The sequence below is a fragment of the Schistocerca gregaria genome, chromosome 2, assembly GCF_023897955.1.
Source record: "Schistocerca gregaria isolate iqSchGreg1 chromosome 2, iqSchGreg1.2, whole genome shotgun sequence".
Classification (NCBI taxonomy): domain Eukaryota; kingdom Metazoa; phylum Arthropoda; class Insecta; order Orthoptera; family Acrididae; genus Schistocerca; species Schistocerca gregaria.
Window position 1 is genome coordinate 849,229,846 of NC_064921.1, and position 21,180 is coordinate 849,251,025.

General features: G+C 46.2%; 1 protein-coding gene across 7 annotated transcripts in view; it reads right to left on the bottom strand.

Moving 5' to 3' along the window:
* LOC126335214 (nuclear distribution protein nudE-like 1) overlaps positions 1-21,180 on the bottom strand; it is a 161,136-nt gene that overhangs the window by 90,343 nt on the left and 49,613 nt on the right. For all 7 annotated transcript variants that reach the window (XM_049998237.1, XM_049998241.1, XM_049998235.1 and 4 more), the window contains exon 4: positions 5,260-5,396. In XM_049998237.1, coding sequence (XP_049854194.1) covers positions 5,260-5,396 — 137 coding nt within the window. The remainder of the gene's footprint in view (positions 1-5,259; positions 5,397-21,180) is intronic.

Here is a 21,180-nt window from a genome sequence, read left to right on the forward strand (position 1 = left end):
CAACATGCAGTGCCTCGCCTCCTCACTCAGCATTCTTCTGTCGCACACCACTGTATTTTGCTCTGTGGAATTGAAATGCTAGAATTTGTAATGGATGCCATCAAACCATATTCAGGACAGTGGAAATTAAAATGCCCTGTGGTAACTCTCCTGTTTACAGTTGGCCGGTTTGACATCCTGTCCCTCTTTTTTTTTAAATAAATAAATAAATAAACAAAAGAACTCTTCAGAAAATTTGCAATCTTTACTGCCTATCAGCTAATAACTTGCTGCTTTGTGCAGGACTACACGGTCTGAGTAGGAGGTGTCAGTTTGTCACGGACACTCATCATGAGTCTTATGCTGATTCAATGGTTAGGGATGCTATTCTATGGCTTGCTCCTGATAAAGAAGTTCGGCAACGTGCCCTACAACTGCCAAACCCGTCGTCGTCGAAGTTCTAAGCATCGCTCAATCCTTTGAAGTGTTTCACGCTGCTGGCGCGCAAATAGACGCTTGGTGTGATGTATGCGCTGTACAGTCAACTTTCGACACAGACAATTTGCCTGTTTCACAGGAGAACGAATATGTGGTGGCGGTCGCGTAAACAACGTCGCGTTGGGCCGCAACGAAAACAGCAACCACATAAGCAGGTTCGTTCCGCACTTCCTTCTTGTCCACGTTGTTTCGTACAGCATGACAGGGCCGCGTGTCCAAAACGTTCTGCCACACGTAATTCATGTAGGAAAAAAGGCCACATTGCTTCTGTGAGTCAGTCCCCTAAAGTTCTCGTCGACGAGGATGAGGGATTGGACATGGATGTCCCTTGTGTGCTTTCTCAAACAAATAAGTTAGTTGTTACTGTTCGTGTTCTGGATAAAGACATTCGCATGCAAGTGGACACTGGCTCTGCAGTAACTCTCATTAATTCTCGCACGTATTTGGAGTTGGGCTCCCCTCCCTTGTCTCCAGTTACGTGAAATCTGAGAACTTATAATAAACAGAAAATTCCTATCATTGGCCAGTTTGATGCTTCCACTGCCTACAAGTCTGTTGTTAGGCCCCTCACGTTTTATGTGGTGGATCATGTGGGCACTGAAAACCTGTTCGGTTATGATGCTATCCAGTTGTTCGGGTTCTCCATTGATTATGATGTGCACCTCATATCTGAGGATATTCCGTATCAACAGCTGGATGGATTGTGTTCTGAATTTTCGTCCGTGTTCTCTGCTGGTCTGGGTCGTGCCAAGGATTTTGAAGCCCACATTACTCTTAAACCTACAGCTCGCCCTAAGTTTTTCCGGGCACGCCCTATTCTGGTGGCGTTGCGTGCATCTGTCAAGGCTGAGATAGACAGGTTAACAGCTTCAGGGATTCTCCTTCCTGTTACCTCCAGCGAATGAGCATCGCCAATCTTGGTGGTTTCTAAACCAAATGGGAGTCTGCAATTGTGTGGTGATTTTAAAGCCACTGTCAACGCTCAGAGCCTCATTGACACTTATCCTCTTCCTCGTCCTGAGAAGTTATTTACTAAGCTCGCTGGGGGCCAGTTCTTTTCCAAACTTGACTTATCGGAGGCGTACCATCAGTTGCCGTTTGTTGCTTCTCCCAAGGAATTTCTCGTCATCAACACTCCTTGTGGGTTGTATCAGTACCAGCGGTTACCATTTGGCGTCGCTAGCACGCCGGCCATTTTTCAGTGGTTTTTGGAACAGCTCACAGCTTCCGTTCCCGGCTGCATCAACTATCTGGATGACATTGTTGTCACAGGGGCCTTCACTGAGGAGCACCTTCGCAATTTGCGTTCACTGTTTCGGGTTTTGCATTCGGCTGGGTTGAGGTGCAATCTGGAGAAGTCACAGTTCTTCCAACCCTCCATTGTGTATCTTGGTTTCCACTTGTCCCTTGAGGGTATACGTCCTCTACGTCAGCACGTTGCGGCCATTAACGCTCTACCCTGGCCGTCTACGGTCAAAGAACTTCAGGCGTTTCTAGGCAAGATTGCTTATTATCACAAATTCATTTCATCCGCGGCGGCGGTAGCTCATCCTCTGCATCAGCTGTTACGCAAAAACGTCCGTTTCTGTTGGTCCGACGAGTGTGAGCAGGCTTTTGTCCGCCTGAAGGCTCATTTGCACTCGGCGCCTTGTCTTGCCACATTCCGTCCGGATCAGCACTTGGTTCTGGTGACTGACGGCGTCACAGTATGGCCTAGGGGCTGTTCACGCCCATCCGTATGAGGATGGGTCGGAACGACCCGTGGCCTATGCTTCCAAGACCCTCAACAATGCGCAACGGCGTTACTCTCAAATCGAAAAGGAGGTGCTTGCTATCATTTATGCTCTAAAAAAGTTCAGCGTTTTTTTGTATGGTTCAAAGTTTCACCTCATCACCGACCACAAGCTGCTGGTCTCTCTGTTCAGCCCACCAGCTTCACTTCCGGATAAGGCAGCTCACCGCTTGCAACGTTGGGCCTTATACTTGTCTCGTTTTCACTATGAGATTCACTAACGCCCACGGCCCAGCACGCCAATGCTGACGCATTGTCGCAATTGCCAATGGGCCCCGACCCGGTTTTCGATCGTGATGAACTACTCTGTTTCCACATTGATAAGGAAGAACGTATTGCAGCCGAGGGTTTTCCACTTACAGGTTCGCAGGTCGCGTCTGCTACTGCGCGGGATCCGGTCCTGCGTCAGGTGATCGGTTTTGTTCAACGAGGTTGGTCGGACAGGACCAAGGGCCAGGCATCGGATCCCCTTCGCAACTACCATGCCTTGTGCCTTTGTCTGTCTGTTCGTGATGGTGTTGTTCTTCTGGCCACGGATGGCGCGTCCCCACGGGTCGTGGTGCCAGCCTCTCTTCGCAAAGATGTTCTCCAACTGTTGCATGAAGGCCATTGGGGTATTTCTCGGGCTAAGTCCCTGGCCCGCAGGCATGTTTATTGGCCCGGTATTGATTCAGACATCGCCCACATGGTTGCTGCGTGTGGTCAGTGTGCTCAACAACTGGCTGTACCTCGTACAATGCCCTCTCCGTGGCCTGATTCGGCGCAGCCTTTAAAACGGGTGCACGCTGACTTTGCCGACCCCTTCCTCGGTACTTATTGGCTACTGTTGATTGACGCTTTCTCGAAGTTTCCGTTTGTTGTTCAATGTCCGTCGCCCACCACTGCGGCGACGATGCTGGCTTTGTCCAAAATCTTTGCGCTAGAAGGTATTCCATCCACGATCGTCACGGCTCTTCGCAGGCCTTCCGTGATTTTTGTACTGGACAAAGGGATTCATCATGTTATGAATGGGGAGATTGAGTGCCTTGTCCGCACTTTCAAAAGCCAGATGAAAAAATTCCTTAATGATTTTTCCACAGATGACGTTCTGCAGCAATTTCTGAGTTCTTATCGCTTCACGCCTCTGGGTGATCGCAGCCCTGCTGAACTCTTGGATGGCAGCCAACTGCGCACTCTACTGCACCTGCTTCACCCTGTCAGGCCTTGTGCTGTGTCCCCTAGTACGGGAAAATACTCGGTGGGCGCCGATGTGTGGGCACGAGGGTATGGATCTCGCCCTAAATGGATTCCAGGGGTGGTCAAGGCTCCTCGCGGCCGCCGGCTTTGTGAAATACGTACAGACGACGGCTTGGTTGTTCGCCATTACGACCAGATGCGCCCACGAGTGGTGGCCACGCCGGTGCCACCGCCCCTTCCTTCGCCTCCACCAGCCCGAGAAGCCAGTCCTGTCACTGCTGCCAATCTACTGTACGTGTTGATGCAGCCGACGTCGCTACCGCTTCCAAGTACACCGGAACCGGCCCCAGTCGCGACTCCGCCTTCTCCGGGACCCATCTCGCGGGAGCACAACCCCAGGTCCACAACACCTATGGATGCTGCTTCCGGAGTTTTCACCCATCATCTCGTCCAGGAGGCACGTTCCACGCACGAGCTTCCGTCCTGGACATTTTCAAGCGTACTCTCATGTCTCTCCGCGGGATCTTCTCGGTGCCTCACAAGAGGCCATGGATGTCTCCGCACTGTCCATGTCTCCAAGGAAATGATTTTTTTTTTTTTTTTTCCACGGGGGGAAAAGTGTTGTGACAGTGCCAGCACATTTAACAGTGCCGCCACGACAGTACGCTCACACAGTAGGCGCTCCGCAACTTGGCTGAGCGTGGGAGCGCCACCTAGCTACGAACGGCACCGGCCGCATGTCAAGGCACGGTAGTCGAATACGAGATACTGAGTTGATATCATGTAACCAGCTATTGTTCGTAAGTGAGAGTGTTTGAATATCCACGCAATATTGGTGATTAAAGGTTATAACAAAGTAGTAGTAGTACGAAATTTTTACACAAAATTGGAATCGTCATATTATTCCGTAATTTGTGTGATGTCCCTGTTTCTTCTCCTTCCTCGTTCTAACAAACAAAAACTATTCCTGCCAATGTCAAAGCTTATTTGCCGGTTAACTTCACTAACTCTGCCAGGATCACCGGTTTGGTTATCCCGCAATTATTCTCCAGTTAGGCGTTGTTACATGTTCGTACAACGCGTTTACCGCGCTTCTTTCAGAATAAAACAAAGCGGCTGCTACTCCTGTATAACTGGTCCTTACTAGCATAGGGACCTGGCCAAAAATTTTCTGTCAAAATTTCTTTTTCTTGAATACACCGAGGAGGTAATACATAATCTTTCTTACCTGTTATTCATTTATTTCCACTCCGGTAGTCTGATTCTATGGATTTCGCTAGTAATTATAACAACGCTCATCATTCCCAAACCCAATCAACCACACAATCAGAAAGCGGTTGGCATTCATCCGTTCGACCTTACTCCGCTCAGCTCGTATAGCCCCTTTTGTCTGAAGGAAAGTTTGTTTCTACATGCGACAAGGATTTCCCTGATAGAGACATCATGTACACTCTGCAAGCATTCAGAAATCAACTTAAAATGTGTTCAAAAACCGACAGGGATGCATTTCAGTCATATGAACAATTGACAGATTAACATGCACTGGATGCTAGTCGCTTTGTCAAAAAGGTTCCCCCCCCTCCCTCAAGAATATGATTTCCCCCTCCCCTCCCCCCGCTCTGTCATCTCCAACAATCATGACAACAGAACAAGATGCCTATTCACATGTTAAGCATATTTTGAATGAGTGTAATTTACTACTCACTGACCATTAGGTTGAAACAAATAGAAGAAGAACCTTTATGGAAGGGAATGTGGGGTGGCAAAATTACAAGCATCGAAACTATAAATAATGGATGTAAAACATCTCTTACCTCAAAGCTCTTTCAAGATCATCATTCCTTTGTTCCAGTTCTCTTGTCCTCTTCATCAGCTCTTGCTTGTGTGCTTCCAATTTTGAGAGTTGTGTATCCTTGGAATCACATTGCCTCTGTAACTGATCTATTCGATCCTGTGGCAGAAATTAAGTACTGATAGACATAATATTACAACTGGAAGAACATAAAATTACACCTTCACATGTATGACAATCAAAACTAGAAACATACTGTATGCCAGTTGACATAGAAAATCATAGTAAGACACAAAACAATGTACTCAATTTTTGAACAAAAATATTTTAAAAAAAGTATTTAATTGGAAGCAACAGACAAAAGCTTATTTCATCTTGGAGAGGGAGATTAAACAATGGGCATAAAAGAATTAGATGTCATTAAATGGAACATTTTCCGTGTGCAAATGAGTCATGTGAAAAAACAAATGTAGTTTCTTGATCTTCAGCCTGAAGACTAGTTTGGCACAGTTTCGCTGCTCTATCCTGTGCAACCTACATCCATTTGAACCTGCTTACTGTGTTAATTTCTTTACCATCCTCTACAACTTTAATTCCCCACACTTGCCTCCAACACTAAACTGACGATTCCTTACTGTCTCAGAATGTGTCTTGTCCACTAATCTCTTCTTTTAGTTAAGTTATGCCACAAATTTCTTTTCTCCCTAGTTTCATTCAGTACTATCATTGGTTACATGACCTACCACTTGTTTACTGTTCTGCAAAATACTACATCAGTGACAGTACAGCTTCACTATATATGCTGGTCTCGGGTATGTGTTGCTATTCATAAAGGGCTGGAAACTGCCTTGACTGCTGACAACCATCAAGCAATAGGAAGCTGCTGTGAGTGGGTGTGTTGGGAGGGCTACTGAGAGTTAAGTACCAGAGATACCAAAGGTATCACAAAATGCCATCCTCTCCTGTAGATATTGTTCTCTCTACAGAAAGTACAGGATTTATCAGCAATCTTTCACTTGACTGAGGGTGGCAAGTCAATTGTAGGTGTAGGTGCCCTGAACAGGTGAAACAGGCTCAAGGGATAAACAGGATGTTAAACCCAGACTCCCTCCAACAAGTTTGAGGAGTTATCTTCCACTGAAACAGTGGGATTCACTTCTCCTATTGAAAAACATGATGTGTCCTGTGTATCAAGGGAGGCAAATATAAGTGGGTAGGAATTAATTAACCATTTGCAGTTGAAATGAGTGGTGAATATGGGTACTCCTTAGGGAAATGTCAGCAAAGAATGGGAAGGAACATCATGTGCATCTGTGTTTATGCCAGGGGACATCATTCATCATGTTGAACAGACTACTCAGGAAGACACTGACCTAACAGGCTGCAACAACCTGCAGATTGTGGTGCACATTAGGACAAATGATGACTGTCATCTGGGCTCCGATGTCATACTTTGATCATTCCAGCTATTAGCAGAGAAGGCTGAGAATATCAGCTTCACTCATGGCGTTTCAATGAAGTTCATAATATGCATCATTATTCCCAGAACTCATTGTGGTCACCTGGTTCTGAGTCAAGTGGATGTTTGAACCAGAGAGTGCGAAGATTCTGCGATTTCCTAGACTTGCACCACAGGGTTAAGACCTGTCCACATAACGAAAGCTGCAAGAAGCATTGCAGTATCAGTGTAAGATCCAAAGAAATGCCAGCTCCCCCCCCCCCCCTCCCCCCACCCAAAACACACACACACACACACACACACACACACACACACACACACACACTTGAGAGTACTAAATTCCAGAGATTAATTGCTGAAGCATTCACAAAAAAGTGTCAGAGTTTGAAGTCGTCCTAAAAAGCACTGAAGCTCACCTAATACTAAGTACAGAAAGTGGATTAAAAGATGAAATTGATGGCAGTGAGATTTTCGAGAAAATTCAAGGCGTTTATGGATAGGATTGGCTCAAGAGGAGTGGAGGTGGTGAATTTTTTGTAGTAGACAAGAAATTCCAATTCACAAAAATTGAATTTAAGACTGCGTACATGATTGTTTAGGCAAAACTCAGCATCAGGGATGAGCACAAAATTGTAGTTGATTCTCTATCAGTCACCAGTCTCGATCCCTGATGTAAGCAAAAACTTCAGAGAAAATCTCAGCTCATCAGTACTTAAGTTTTCCAGTCACACTGTAGTCATGGGAAGAGACTTTAACCACCCAACAAGCAAGTGGGATAATTACCATTTTGTTAGTAGTGTCACAAAGCATCCTGCAAAACATTACTAAATGCCTTCTCTGACAACTAAGTACAACAGATAGTCCGGAACATGACTCAGGACAGATCTAATGGCAACAAACAGATCCGACCTCTTTGAGGATGTCCACATTGAAACTGATATAAGTGAGTATGACACAGTTGTGGCAAGAATGATTACTATAGTAAGAAGGGCACCTAAAACACGTAACGGGAACTTGGTAAAAAAGCAGTAGTAACCTATCACATTTAGTGTTGGAGATGAACATGTAGAATAATTGTGGCTCAAGAACAGTTGACCAAGCTCTTCATTGGTATGTACTGAGAAGAACCAGTTCATGACGGAAGGGACCTTCCATGGTAGTCACTGTAAATAAACTTCTAAAGAAGCAGAGACTACTGCATAATATGTGCAAATCAAAGCATGGAGCTATAACTAGGCAAACTGATGGAATCTGTCAGATTCTGTACTGAATTTGCGGCTGAGTTAGCCCCTCTCCTAACTATAAACTATCATAGACTCCTCGAACAAAAAACCATGCCCAGTTCTTAAAAAAAGGCACAGTTCACACCCATCTACAAGAAGGGTAGTAGAAGTGATCCACAAAACTACCATCCAGTATCCAGGACCTCAATTTATTGTAGAATCTTAGAACATATTCTGAACTCAAACATAATGAGGTATCTTGAATAGAATGACTTCCTCAATGTCAACTAGCATGGATTTTGAAAACATCGACCATTAGAAACCCAACTCGCCCTTTTTTCACATAACATAGTGAAAGTTTTGGATCAAGGCAATTAGATAGATGCTGTGCTTCTCGATTTCCGAAAGGCATTTGACTTAGTACTAATCCTACGCTTATTGTCGAACGTATGATCATACGGAGTATGAAGTGAAATTTGTGACTAGATTGAGGACACAGCACGTTATCTTGGATGGAAAGTCATCATCAGATGTATGAGTAATTCTGGGAGTGCACAAGGAAAATGTGTTGGGACCTTTACTGTTCATGTTGTATATTAAAGACCTTGCTGACAATACCAATAGCAAAATCAGGCTTTTTGCAGATGCAGTTATCTAGAATGAAGTAATATCTGAAAGAAGCTGCATAAATATTCAGTTTATTGGTAGAATACTAGGCAAGAGCAATCAATCTACAAAGAAAACTGCTTACAAAACACTCATGTGGCTAGTTCTAGAATATTACTCAAGTGTGTGGGACACGTATCCGATGGGACTAACAGAGGATATTTTACATATACAGAGATGGACAACTTGAAATAAAGTGATACAAGTTCCGCCCTTCCCATAGATAAGTGGCCAATTCGCAGTGGTAATAAGAGAGCCATGGAAGTGATTCAATGAATGTCTTCTTTTTCAAAAGCACATAGTTCTAATCAGAAAAAGAGATTCGAATTTAATCAAAGTGCACTCTTCTTTCACAACTTCCTCTATTCTGTTAGCTCTAAATGCAAAAAAAAGTATCAAGCTGATTCTCACTTTAGGATTTAGCAGAATTCTTTCCAATAATAAGGAACGATCAATTTTGTTTGGAGATTTTAGCTAACGATAGCTTTAAGTCTATAAAACTAAAGAGACACCTGCAGGCAAAATTTCCAGACTACGTAAGTGTCATAGGGAACAACTTAAAGATATTTCAGATTCATCAAAGAAGAAAGTCTTAATAGCATCCATAAAGGTATTCTACATAGTTGCAAAATTCAAATCCCTACATATTATTGATGAAAAATTAGATCCTCCTGCAGCCAGCAAAATGCGCAAAATCAAGCAAAGAGAAAGGTTTGGGAAGTTTGAAGTCAATACCACTGACATGAAAAATAAATTGCTACAGCCCAAAATTTGCTCTGCAACTCGATGACAGAACTGATATCGGAAATCTTTCCAGCTTCTTGTTTTTGTATGCTGCTACTATGAAAATTAAATGCAGGAGAACCTCCTATTTTGTAAATCTCTGGAAGGGAGGACTGTAGGCAAAGACATTTTCTTTCTTGTGAATGAATTCCTTCTTTGTTGACAACAATGTCATGGACAATTTGTGTTGGTGTATGTACCGATCAGGTGGCACCATTTACTGGAACTAAAAAGGAGTTCATAACCAGAGTGTTTGCTGTTTCTCCTCCTGTGAATTCACACACTGCATTGTACACAGGGAGACATTGGCTTCTCAAATAGTTCAACTGGAAGTCAACGAAATGTTAAAACAACCCTGTCAGTGCTATAAATTTGGTGAAAGTGTGAGCTTTACACATTAGGTTATTTTCCATTCTTTGCCAGGAGATAGGTTCCACTTGTGATTCACTTCCACTGCACTTGGAGATATGTTTGTTTTCTCGTAGTGAAGTTCACTGCATTGTGGAGCTGAAGGTTGAACTTCGTCTTTTCCAACTGAACAGCAATCCATTACATGCAGCTGAGTTTCTGGATGAAAAATTGCTTTTAATGTTGCGCTACATGGCTATCTTTTTTGGAGAAATTGCCTAAGCTTAACATATCACTTAAAGGCCGAAATAGTAATATCATTATTCTAAGAAAGAAATTGTGCTTGTGTTCAACAGAAAACTTAGACAGATGAAGAAGGGTAACTGTGAAATGTTTTCTTGTCTGAATGGTGTCATGGAGGAAAATGAGTTGGATGACAATAAACGTTATAGAATTGGTGTAGCACATTTCAAAAATCTTCATCAACAATTTGGGAATAAATTACCAGAACTTTTACCTGAGTATGACTGGATCCACAATCCGTTTAATATGATCATAACAGACGACTTTTCAACATTACAGCAGGAGGAGCTAATGTAACTCTTAACTCTCAAGTGATAGAACACTTTGAAATAAATTTAAATCTCAGTCTCCTGCAAATTTTTCAGCACAGACTCAAAATAAAAATCCCAATTTAGCAAGGAGAGCAACGTGTTATTACCCTTCACAAATCTTACTGGCATTAATGAGGATGAAACATCAGTCTCAAATGCAGCTGGAAAGGGACCTGTGAGTTGCTGTTTTACAAATCCAACCAAGACTGGATCCACTTTCCTCTTATAAAGAAGCACACACAGCACATTAAATGTGTGAATGTAAAAATTTCTGAATTTTGAACCGTTTATATTTTCACTCTTGTTCACTTCCTTTTTTGGATGATCAGTTTGAATATAACAGTACTAAAACCAGCATTTAAATGTTCTATTGATATAAATTGTCATGATTTTTCACACACCAAAACTTTCAAATGAATTAAAAACATTACAGACAGAAAGAGTTAAATTTTAACAAACGAATCTGCGAACCAATTTGTAAAACAATATGTAGTAAGTACTTAGATTTGCTCAATTCCAGTTATTTATAAAAAAAACGTTCTATTTGTCATCTTGCATCACATTATACACAATACAAATGTAAGATAACGCGGGGGGGGGGGACCCTCTTAAGTGCTCAAATGAAACACACTTGTCACTACTACTACTACTACTACTACTACTACTGTTATTGTTTTAACTGATATTTTCAATAATTACACAGAAGTAAATAGATATTGTGAACTGTTTTCATGCCAAGAATAAGAAGCGCTGAGGAAGGTAAGCCGAATGGGGGTGGGGTAAATAATTAATGTTTCAGAAGAGCGCTCAATGGAAAAAAGTTCGAGAACCACTGGCCTAAGCAACATACTATTATTAATGTCCACTTCTATGAGAATGAGACAGGGAAAAACATTCACAAAAGCCTGAAGAAGATGTATGGGGATGATCATAGTGCATCAGACATGAGGCAACAACGTCTCTGGTGAAATTGGGCACACCAATAATTGGGACTTCCTGCACGGTGACAGACCAAGTGCAACACACACCTCTGGCAATGTTCAGTTTGTTCACAATCTGTTTTTGGCTGACAAATGCTTAACAGTGAATGTTGTGTCAATCAGAGTCGGAGTAGAAGAAGCGAGTGTGTACAGAATATTGAGACAATAGAAGCTGAAATAAGTTTGCGGTAGGTAGGTTTGAGAATGTTGACGGATGCCCACAAAGAATCATGGGTGAACTAGATTGAAACACCCAACCTATAGGCTTGTTCCCATGAAGGGAGAACCAGTGGTGATGCCAAAGTGACACCACCTGCTGACAGACAGCGACACAGAGATCATAGGAGGAAATTTAAGAAGTAGTGGGCTGAGGTACAAGGCCTGCAGCCTAGGCAGCAGCATCAGTCGCCTCGTTTCCTGTCATACCAATGTGTCCAAGAACCCACATAAACATCACAGTGCCTCCAACAAGTGTGAGCAAATGACAGCTTTCATGAAAACGTTGCACCAAGGGATGGACTATATAAGCAAACAGAGGCTTTGAAGGGCACAGAGGGTCAGAGCAGATGAAGCAATTTAAAGCCTGTGTCACGGGTGTAATGTGTGGCCTGACAGAGGGTGAAGAGCTCTGCTGTAAATACTGAGCAGTGTTCCTGAAGCCAATACTGAAAAGCATCAATGCCAAAGACAAAAGCACAGTCATGGTTAGTCCGAGAGCTATCAGTAAACACAAAGGTACTATCAAGAAGTTCCATGCGAAGGTTATTAAACTGAAGGCGATAGACGAAGGCTGGAGTAATGTCCTTAGGAAGCAAATGAAGGCCATGGTGAACATGAGCCGCTGCACGTAGCCAAGGTAGTGAGGTGTTCACACCTATCGGGAAAGTGGCAGGTAGCGAGAAGTTAAGCTCCCAGAGCAAGAGTCGAAAGCGAACTCCAAGAGGTAACAGAGAAGAGGTAACAGAGAAGAGGGATGCGCCCTATACTGGCGATTAAAGTTGTTGAAGAAGGAGACATATGATTGGTGGCTGCACTTGGCAGACAAATGAGATGCCTATGTGCTGAGGAGAAAGTCACAGCGGTGGGACAGCAGTAGTTCAGCAGCTTCTGCATACAGACTTTCAACTGGGCTAGTGTAAATGGCGCCAGTGGCCAAAGGGATACCACAATAGCGGATGGTGTTGAGACAGCGTAAGATGGACGGACATGCAGATGCGGTGGTGGTGGTTGTTGGGATGTTTAAGGGGGACTAAACAGCTAAGGTCATCAGTCCCCCATTCCAAAAAGAGGCGAGACAAAAATTTACGGAGCAGTTAAAACCCCAAGGGGGGAGGAGACGCCCCTGCCCCCAGTCACTGAAAGAACACCAATGTGGCAGCGAACGCTAGAGACAAGAAGAGTACTGACGAACACCGGACAGAAAGAAACGGAAGAAAAGAAGAGGGCTGGAGACTGGTTGACTGACCAATAGAACAAAAAAAGGGAAAGAGTCAACCACCCGAATACACACTAAAATATGCAACCAATGAGAGACTCGAGGACAAGAGACACAGAAAGGGAAAGGGGCAGGACCCCCCTAAATGGAACCATAAAAAGGACTACCACGGATAAAATTTAAAACGTCGTCAGCCATGGAGGCATCGTCGCTTAAAACCAAAGGCAACGTGCCCGGGAGATCAAAAGACTGCCGGAGGGTGCGCAGTCGGGGACACTCCAACAAAATGTGGGCGACCGTAAACCGGGACCCCGCACTGACACAGGGGGGTATCCTCCTGAGACAAAACATGTCCGTGCGTCAGGTAGGTATGGCCGATGCGGAGCCGACACAGGATGACAGAGTCCCTGCGAGAAGCCCGCAGGGAGGACCGCCAAACAAAAGTCGTCTCCTTAACAGCCCGCAGTTTATTCGGCGAAGTCAGGCTACGCCACTCGTCATGCCACATCCCAAGCACCTTACGGCCCAACGCCAGCTACAGATCACGATCCGGGAGGCCGATCTCCAAAGTGGGGGCGTCGATCGCCCCTTTGGCCAGCCTGTCGACACATTCGTTCCCCGGGATGCCAACGTGACCTGGCGTCCAAACAAAGACCACTGAACGACCAGAGCGGGTAATGGCAAAAACAGACTCCTGAATAAAGGATACCAGAGGAGAAGAGGTATAGCAGCGGTCGATAGCCTGGACGCTGCTCAGGGAGTCACTGCAGATGACGATGGACGTACCTGAGCAGGAACGCATATGCTCAAGAGCGCGCAATATGGCCACCAGCTCTGCAGAAAAATACTGCAGCCAGCCGGCAAGGAGCGCTGTTCAATATGGGCAGCGTGAGCAAAAGCGTAGGCAGTACGACCATCCACCAGGGAACCATCAGTGTAGACAGGCTCACAGCCTGAAAATGAGGCGAGGAGCGCAAGAAAATGGCGACGGAGGGCCACATGCGGAACCGAGTCCTTGGGTTCCCGTGCCAAGTCCAGGCGGGCGGACGGACGGCCGGGGCATACACCAGGGAGGCGTGGGTGCATGGACCCGGAAGGGTGGCAGAAGAGGGAATGACCCCAGTTCCGACAGTACGGACTGGACGCAGACAGCAGTCGAAAGCCCAGACCTAGGGCGCCGGTCGGGCAGAGGGAGGACCCTGGCAGGGAAAAGCTGGCGATGATTGGGATGGCCCGGTGAGCAATGCACGTGGACAACACAGTCGGCGAGCAGTCGGTGGCGGCGAATCCGCAGTGGGGGAACCCCGGCCTCCACCAGTAGACTATCCACGGGGCTCGTACGGAAAGCGCCAGTTGCAAGCCGAACCCCACAGTGGTGTATGGGGTCCAACAACGTCAACACTGAGGGTCATGCAGACCCATAGGCCAGGCTCCCATAATCAAGCCTGGACTGCACAAAGGCTCTGTATAATCGCAACAGCGTGCAGCGATCTGCACCCCAAGACGCGTGGATCAGGCAGCGGAGGGCGTTGAGATGCCGCCAGCACTTTTGCTTCAGCTGAGTAATATAAAGAATCCATGTGAGCTGTGCATCAAAGACAAGTCCTAAGAAGCGGCTAGTGTCCACCACATCAAGTAGGTGACCGTCGAGGTGAAGTTCCGGATGAGGGTGGACCGTCCGACGCCTGCAGAAGTGCATAACTCGAGTCTTGGCTGCAGAGAACTGAAATCCATGAGTCAGAGCCCATGATGCCGTCTTGCGAACGGCTGCTTGCAGCCTGCGTTCGGCGACTCCCGTAGTCGTTGAGCTAAATGAGATGCAGAAGTTGTCGGCATACAAAGAAGGAGACACCGACGATCCCACGGCTGCAGCCAGACTATTAATGGCCACTAGAAATAAGGAAACGCTCAACACCGTGCCCTGCGGGACCCCATTTTCCTGTATATAAGATGAACTAGAGGTGGCACCGATGCATAAACGAAACACCCATAGTCTAGTTTCGAACGGACAAGGGACCAGTACAAATGGAGGAGGTTGATTCAATCTGCTCCCCTGGAATTACCACTAAAGACACGTAGAACTCTGAGGGACCGCGTACAGCGGGCTGCCAGCTAAGACTCATGAGAGGACCAAGAAGTTTCCTAACAAGCACGAGTGACAGGAATTTCATAAGTTTCAATGATTTGAAGAGCAACAGGTCCAAGATATAAAGGTGGTGGAAGAAACCAATTGTGCTGCCAGAAATTCATAGAACTGGTTTTGTCATGGAAAAATGAATGACAATGCTGACACTCCATGGGTAAAGACTATCGAGACATTGCTCAAGATGCCGCTCAATGAGACAAGTCCATGGACAACTGCAATAGATGACAAATTGTCAATGAAAAGGGAGCCAGAGATGCCTTGTGGGAGACAGTCCATTATAGGGTTAATGGTAATAGCAAAGATGATTAAGCACAGAGTGGCATCTGAGGCATATCGTTTTCCTGGATAAAGGTGTGTGACAAAGCAGAAACCACACGTACCTTGAAAGCTCGATCTTTTAAAAATTCCTGAAGGAAACTGGGCATAAGGTCACAGAAGCTCCACATGTAGAGTGTATGAATGATACCAGTCCTCCTGCACGTGTCGTATGCTTTCTCCAAATCAAAAACCAAGGCCACAGTCTGGAATTTCCACAGAAGACCATTCATGACATGGGTGGACAAAGTGACAAGATGGTCAACTACAGTGGCTAGTTAATTGTGATACTTGAGCCACGATACCACCTGGGCATGAATCATACATTCTATCACCTTACACACACAGCTGATGAGAGAAATAGGTCAGTAGCTAGAAGGAAGATGTTTGTCCTTACCGAGCTTAGGTACGGGTGTGACAGTGGGTTCATGCCGGTGTCTGGGAAACGTGCCCTCTGCCCACATGCGGTTGTACAAATGAAGGAGAAAGTGCTTGCTCATGAGAGGAAAGTGCTGCGAGATCTGAATAAGAAAATCGTACAGCCCTGGGGCGGAGCATCTGGATGAAATGAGAGCATGATCTAGCTCCCACATAGTATATAATATATTGAGATCTAGACAAGGTGGCGGCTGACCATCTGCTCAAAGGTCTTTGCTTTGTGGGATGCTCAACTGCATAGTCATCAGCATCCATACAAATTCACCTTGGCGGCTGCCGAGTGCCAGCCTTCAAAGACTCATGCCTACAGGACACAGAAGCTGGAAGATCCTGCTCCATGAGATCCACAGAGGTGCCAACTTCCTCCTTCTGCTGGTCTACAGAGTCCAGAGCAGAAAAACGATTGTCAGCGCGCACTGGCGACACGGAGGTCGGGCGCTCAAGTGTATCACGGGGCGACACTGTCGAAGAAGATATACAATCCCGCAAAGGAGAAGACAATTTACCTTTATTTGACCTCTTGGGGCCTTTCCAGTTGACAGCAGAAGACTCAGATGTGTCTTGGCTGGAGGGACTTAGGATGTCTTCATGTGAGTATTCCTTCTGTCCTCTCCACCCTGCCAGTTGTGTAGCAGGTGACTTAGCAGCGTGAGGCAAAAGTTTGGTGGCTTGTTGCACAGCTAGAGGAGGAGACAGCGATGCTATCACGACACTGGATGATTTTATAAGCACGGTGCTGAATTTGAGGTTGCATGTCTGCGTGGTCATGTCCTTCATGGAGCAAGATGTAGCAAGAATAGTACTGTAAGTGCCAGATGGTAGAAAGCACAATTTGCGACTAGCCAATAACTTGTGAGTGACACAGGGTAAGGCACTTTCTCCTTTATCCTGATCTCCTAGACAGCCCACTCACCGAGATACACAGGACATCTCAAGGAGGCAGCATGGCCACTACTGCAGTTGATACAACAGGAAGAAAGGTTGGTTTGTGGGGGGTTGAAGGGACCAGACTGCAAAGGTCATCGGTCCCTTTTTCCACGACCGTGAAGCACTCACAAGGGACAAAAAACAAGCAACAGAGATGACAAGGGATGACACAGAACAAGAAAGAGACAGACAAAAGGAATTTGAAGCATACAGAGTATGACAGTGGTTGGCCGACCATTGAAACAAAAAAGGAAAAGCCAACAACCAAGATACACACTAAAAAACCCAATCTAAAACCATAGGCCAAATGTCAGACTCAACCCAAAAAAAGGACAAACCCTTAGATCGAGTGATAAAAGCCCCCTACACGAATAAAACTCAAAACTAAGTCTGCCATTGCAGCGTCATCCGTTAAAAGTGCAGGGAGCATATCAGGCAGCACAAGCCTGCCTGAGTGCAGTTAAAGGCGAACAGGCCAACAAGATATGGACCACAGTCAGCACTGATCCACAGCGACACAGAGGAAGGTCCTCGGGGCACAAGTGATGACCATGTGTCAGCCAGGTGTGGACAATGCATAGCCGGCATGGAACAACTGAGTCCTTGCAGGAGGCTCGCAAGGAGGAGTGCCACACACCTGTAGTCTCCTTCACGACCCGAAGTTTGTTGGGCGAAGGCACAGTGCGCCATTTATCACCCCAGGTTCCAAGGACCTTCTGCTGCAAAACTGACTGGAGATCACACAACAAGGCCCGTGCACTGACAGCCTGTTTGGCCAGCATGTCAATACGTTCATTACCCAGGATGCTGACATGACACGAGGTCCAAACAAAAACCACAGAGCGGCTGCAACGGGCAAGAGTATGGAGGGACTCCTGGATAGCCATCACCAGATGAGAGCGAGGGAAACACTGGTCAATAGCTTGTAAACCACTCAGGGAGTCACTACAGATAATGAAGGACTCACCTTAGCAGGAGCTGATATACCCTAGGGTGCGAGAGATGTCGATAAGCTCTGCAGTGAAAACACTGCAGCCAGTCGGCAATGAGCATTGTTCTGAATGACCCCAAGAGTAATAGCATAACCAATATGACCAGCAACCAATGAACCATCAGTATAGGCCACGTCAGAGCCATGAAACACAGCAAGGACGGAAAGACAGTGGCAGCGAAGGGCCTCAGGAGGGACTGAGTCCTTCGGGCCCTGTGCCAAATCCAGCCAAAGGCATGGGCAGGGCACACACCACGGGGGTATACGTATATGAGCCCGGAAAAGAGGTGAGAGAGGGAATAACTCAAGCCCAGAGAGAATAGCCCGGATGCGAACGCCTTGACAGGGGCCGCCATTCTGGAAGATCGACGACCGAGTTGGGAAACAGGAGACGGTAATTTGGATGTTCAGGCAAGCTACAAACATGTACAGCATAAGCAGCCAGCAGTAGACGTAGGTGCCGGATCCGCAATGGAGGGACACCAGCCTCCACAAGTATGCTGTTTACAGGGCCTGTGTAGGAAGCTCCAGTTGCGAGTCAGGTCCCGCAGTGAAGTATGGGGTCAAGCAACCGCAACACGGAAGCTGAGGTCAAACCATAAGCCAGGCTCCCGTAATTGCGACAGGGCTGAATCAACGCCTGATATAGTCATAGAAAGGTAGACCGATAGGCACCCCAGCTGGTGTGACTCAAGCAATGAAGAGCGTTAAGACAGCGCCAGCATGTTTGTTTAAGCTGTCGAATATAAGGGAACCACATCAACCGGGTATCCAAAAGCAAGCCCAAAAAACGGTGCTTCTCCACCACAGCAAGAGGTTCGCCGTCAAGATAAAGCTGTGGCTCAGGTTGAACAGAGCGACGCCGGCAGAAATGCATGACGCAGGTCTCAGCAGTCGAGAACTGAAAACCGTGCGTGACGGCCCAAGACTGCACCCTGTGATAGCACCCTGTAGCTGCCGTTCAGCAACCACAATGCCTGTGGAGCTATGGTACAGGCAAAAGTCATGAGAATACAAAGAACCCAATACAGACGTTCCCACAGCTGCAGCTAGCCCATTGATAGCAGCTAAAAAGAGGCACACACTCAAGACAGAGCCTTGCAGTACCCCAATCTACTGGACTCGGGAGGAACTATGAGAGAAACCAACTTGCACATGGAAGGAACGAAGTGGCAGAAAATTCTGAATAAAAATCAGGAGCGGGCCCCTAAGACCCCACCCGCGAAGCGTGGTGAGGATGTGATGTTGCCATGTGGTATCATATGCCTTCTGCATGTCAAAAAAGACGGCAACCAGATGCTGACGATGGGCAAATGCCTTACGGATGGCAGACTCCAGGCAAACCAGATTATCGGTGGCAGAGCGGCCTTTATGGAACCCACCCCGAGACAGAGCCAGGAGGCCCCAAGTGTCAAGTAGCCAACTCAACCTCCGGCTCATTGTGCATTTGAGCAACTAGCACAGAACGTTGGTGAGGCTAATGGGAGCAGTAGCTGTGCACCCCCAGTGGATTCTTGCCAAGCTTCAACACTGGTATGATAATGCTTTCCCGCCATTGAGGGGGATACTCACCCTCAACCCAGATACGGTTGAAAAGGTCTTGGAGGCATGGCTGGCAGTTCACTGAGAGGTGTTTGAGCATCTGATAGTGGATGTGGTCCGGTCCGGGAGCCGTTTTACGACAAGCGGATATGGCACTTTGGAATTCCCACTCACTGAATGGAGCACTGTACAATTCAGGGTGGCACTTGTGGAATGAAAGACTCCAACGTTCCAACCACTCTTTCAGGGAGCAGAAGGCCAGCAGGTAATTGGTAGAAGCAGAACTCTGAGCATAATGCTCCACTAGGAGTTTTGCAATTGTGTCGGAAGTCAGTACAGACTGCTCCATTCAGGGAAAGCCCAGGCATGCTGAAGAGGGTCCGATAGCCATAGAGTCACCTGATCTTGGCCCAAACCTGCGATGGAGAGGTACTGAGGCCAATGGTGGAGACATACCTTTCCCAGCACTCCTGCTTGCATCGGCAAATAAGGAGCCAGCCTCAGGCACGGAGCCATTTAAAGGCGATGAGGTGTTCTACAGCTACATACATACTCTGCAATCCACCATACGGTGCATGGCGGAGGGTACCTCATACCCCAACTAGCATCTTCTCTCCCTGTTCCCCTTGCAAACAGAACGAGGGAAAAAGACTGCCTATATGCCTCTTTACAAGCCCAAATCTCTCTTATCTTTGTGGTCTTTCCGCGAAATATAAGTTGGCAGCAGTATAATTGTACTGGAGTCAGCCTCAAATGCTGGTTCTCTAAATTTCCTCAGTAGCGATTCACGAAAAGATCGCCTCCTTTTCTCTAGAGACTCCCACAACACTCGTGTGATGATCAAACCTATCAGTAACAAATTTAGCAGCCCGCCTCTGAATTGCTTCTATGTCCTCCCTCAATCTGACCTGATAGGGATCCCAAACGCTCAAGCAGTACTCAAGAATAGGTCGTATTAGTGTTTTATAAGCGGCCTCCTTTACAGATGAATCACATTTTCCCAAAATTCTACCAATGAACCAAAGACGACTATCTGCCTTCCTCGCAACTGCTATTACATGCTTGTCCCACTTCATAGCGCTCTGCAATGTTACGCCCAAATATTTAATAGACATGACTGTGTCAAGTGCTACACTACTAATGTAGCATTCAAACATTACAGGATTCGTTTTCCTATTCATCTGCATTAATTTACATTTATCTATATTTAGAGTTAGCTGCTATTCTTTACACCAATCACAAATCCTGTCTCCAAGTCATCTTGCATCCTCCTACGGTCACTCAATGACGACACCTTCCCATACACCACAGCATCATCAGCAAACAGCCGCGCATTGCTATCCAACCTATTCAAAAGACCCTTTATGTAGATAGAAAACAACAGCGGACCTACCATACTTCCGTGGGGCACTCCAGATGTTACCCTCACCTCCGATGAACACTCATCATCGAGGACAACATACTGGGTTCTATTTTTTAAGAAGTCTTCGAGCCACTCACATACTTGGGAACCAATCCCATATGCTCGTACCTTAGTTAGGAATCTGCAGTGGGGCACTGAGTCAAACGCTTTCCGGAAGTCAAGGAATATGGCATCCGTCTGATACCCTTCATCCATGGTTCCCAAGATATTATGTGAAAAAAGGGGAAGTTGCGTTTTGCAGGAGTGATGCTTTCTAAAGCTGTGCTGATGCATGGACAGCAACTTCTCTGTCTCAAGGAAATTCATTATATTCAAACTGAGGATATGTTCGAGAATCCTGCAACAAACTGATGTTAAGGATATTGGTCAGTAATTTTGAGGATCCATCCTTCTACCTTCTTATATACAGGTGTCACCTGCGCTTTTTTCCAGTCGCTAGGGGCTTTACGTTGGGCAAGAGATTCACTATAAAATCCAATGATGGGTGCTGCTTATGACGTTGGAAGGTCCACCTGCTATCTTTAATTGCCTCACCAGTCTCGGGTGACCACCAAGGCACAGTTCTCCACTGAGGGCACCTGGAAGAACAGGGAATTGCAGATTCTGTGGCAAAAAATGATGCTCAATAGCGGAAAGGGAGGCAAACAAGAACC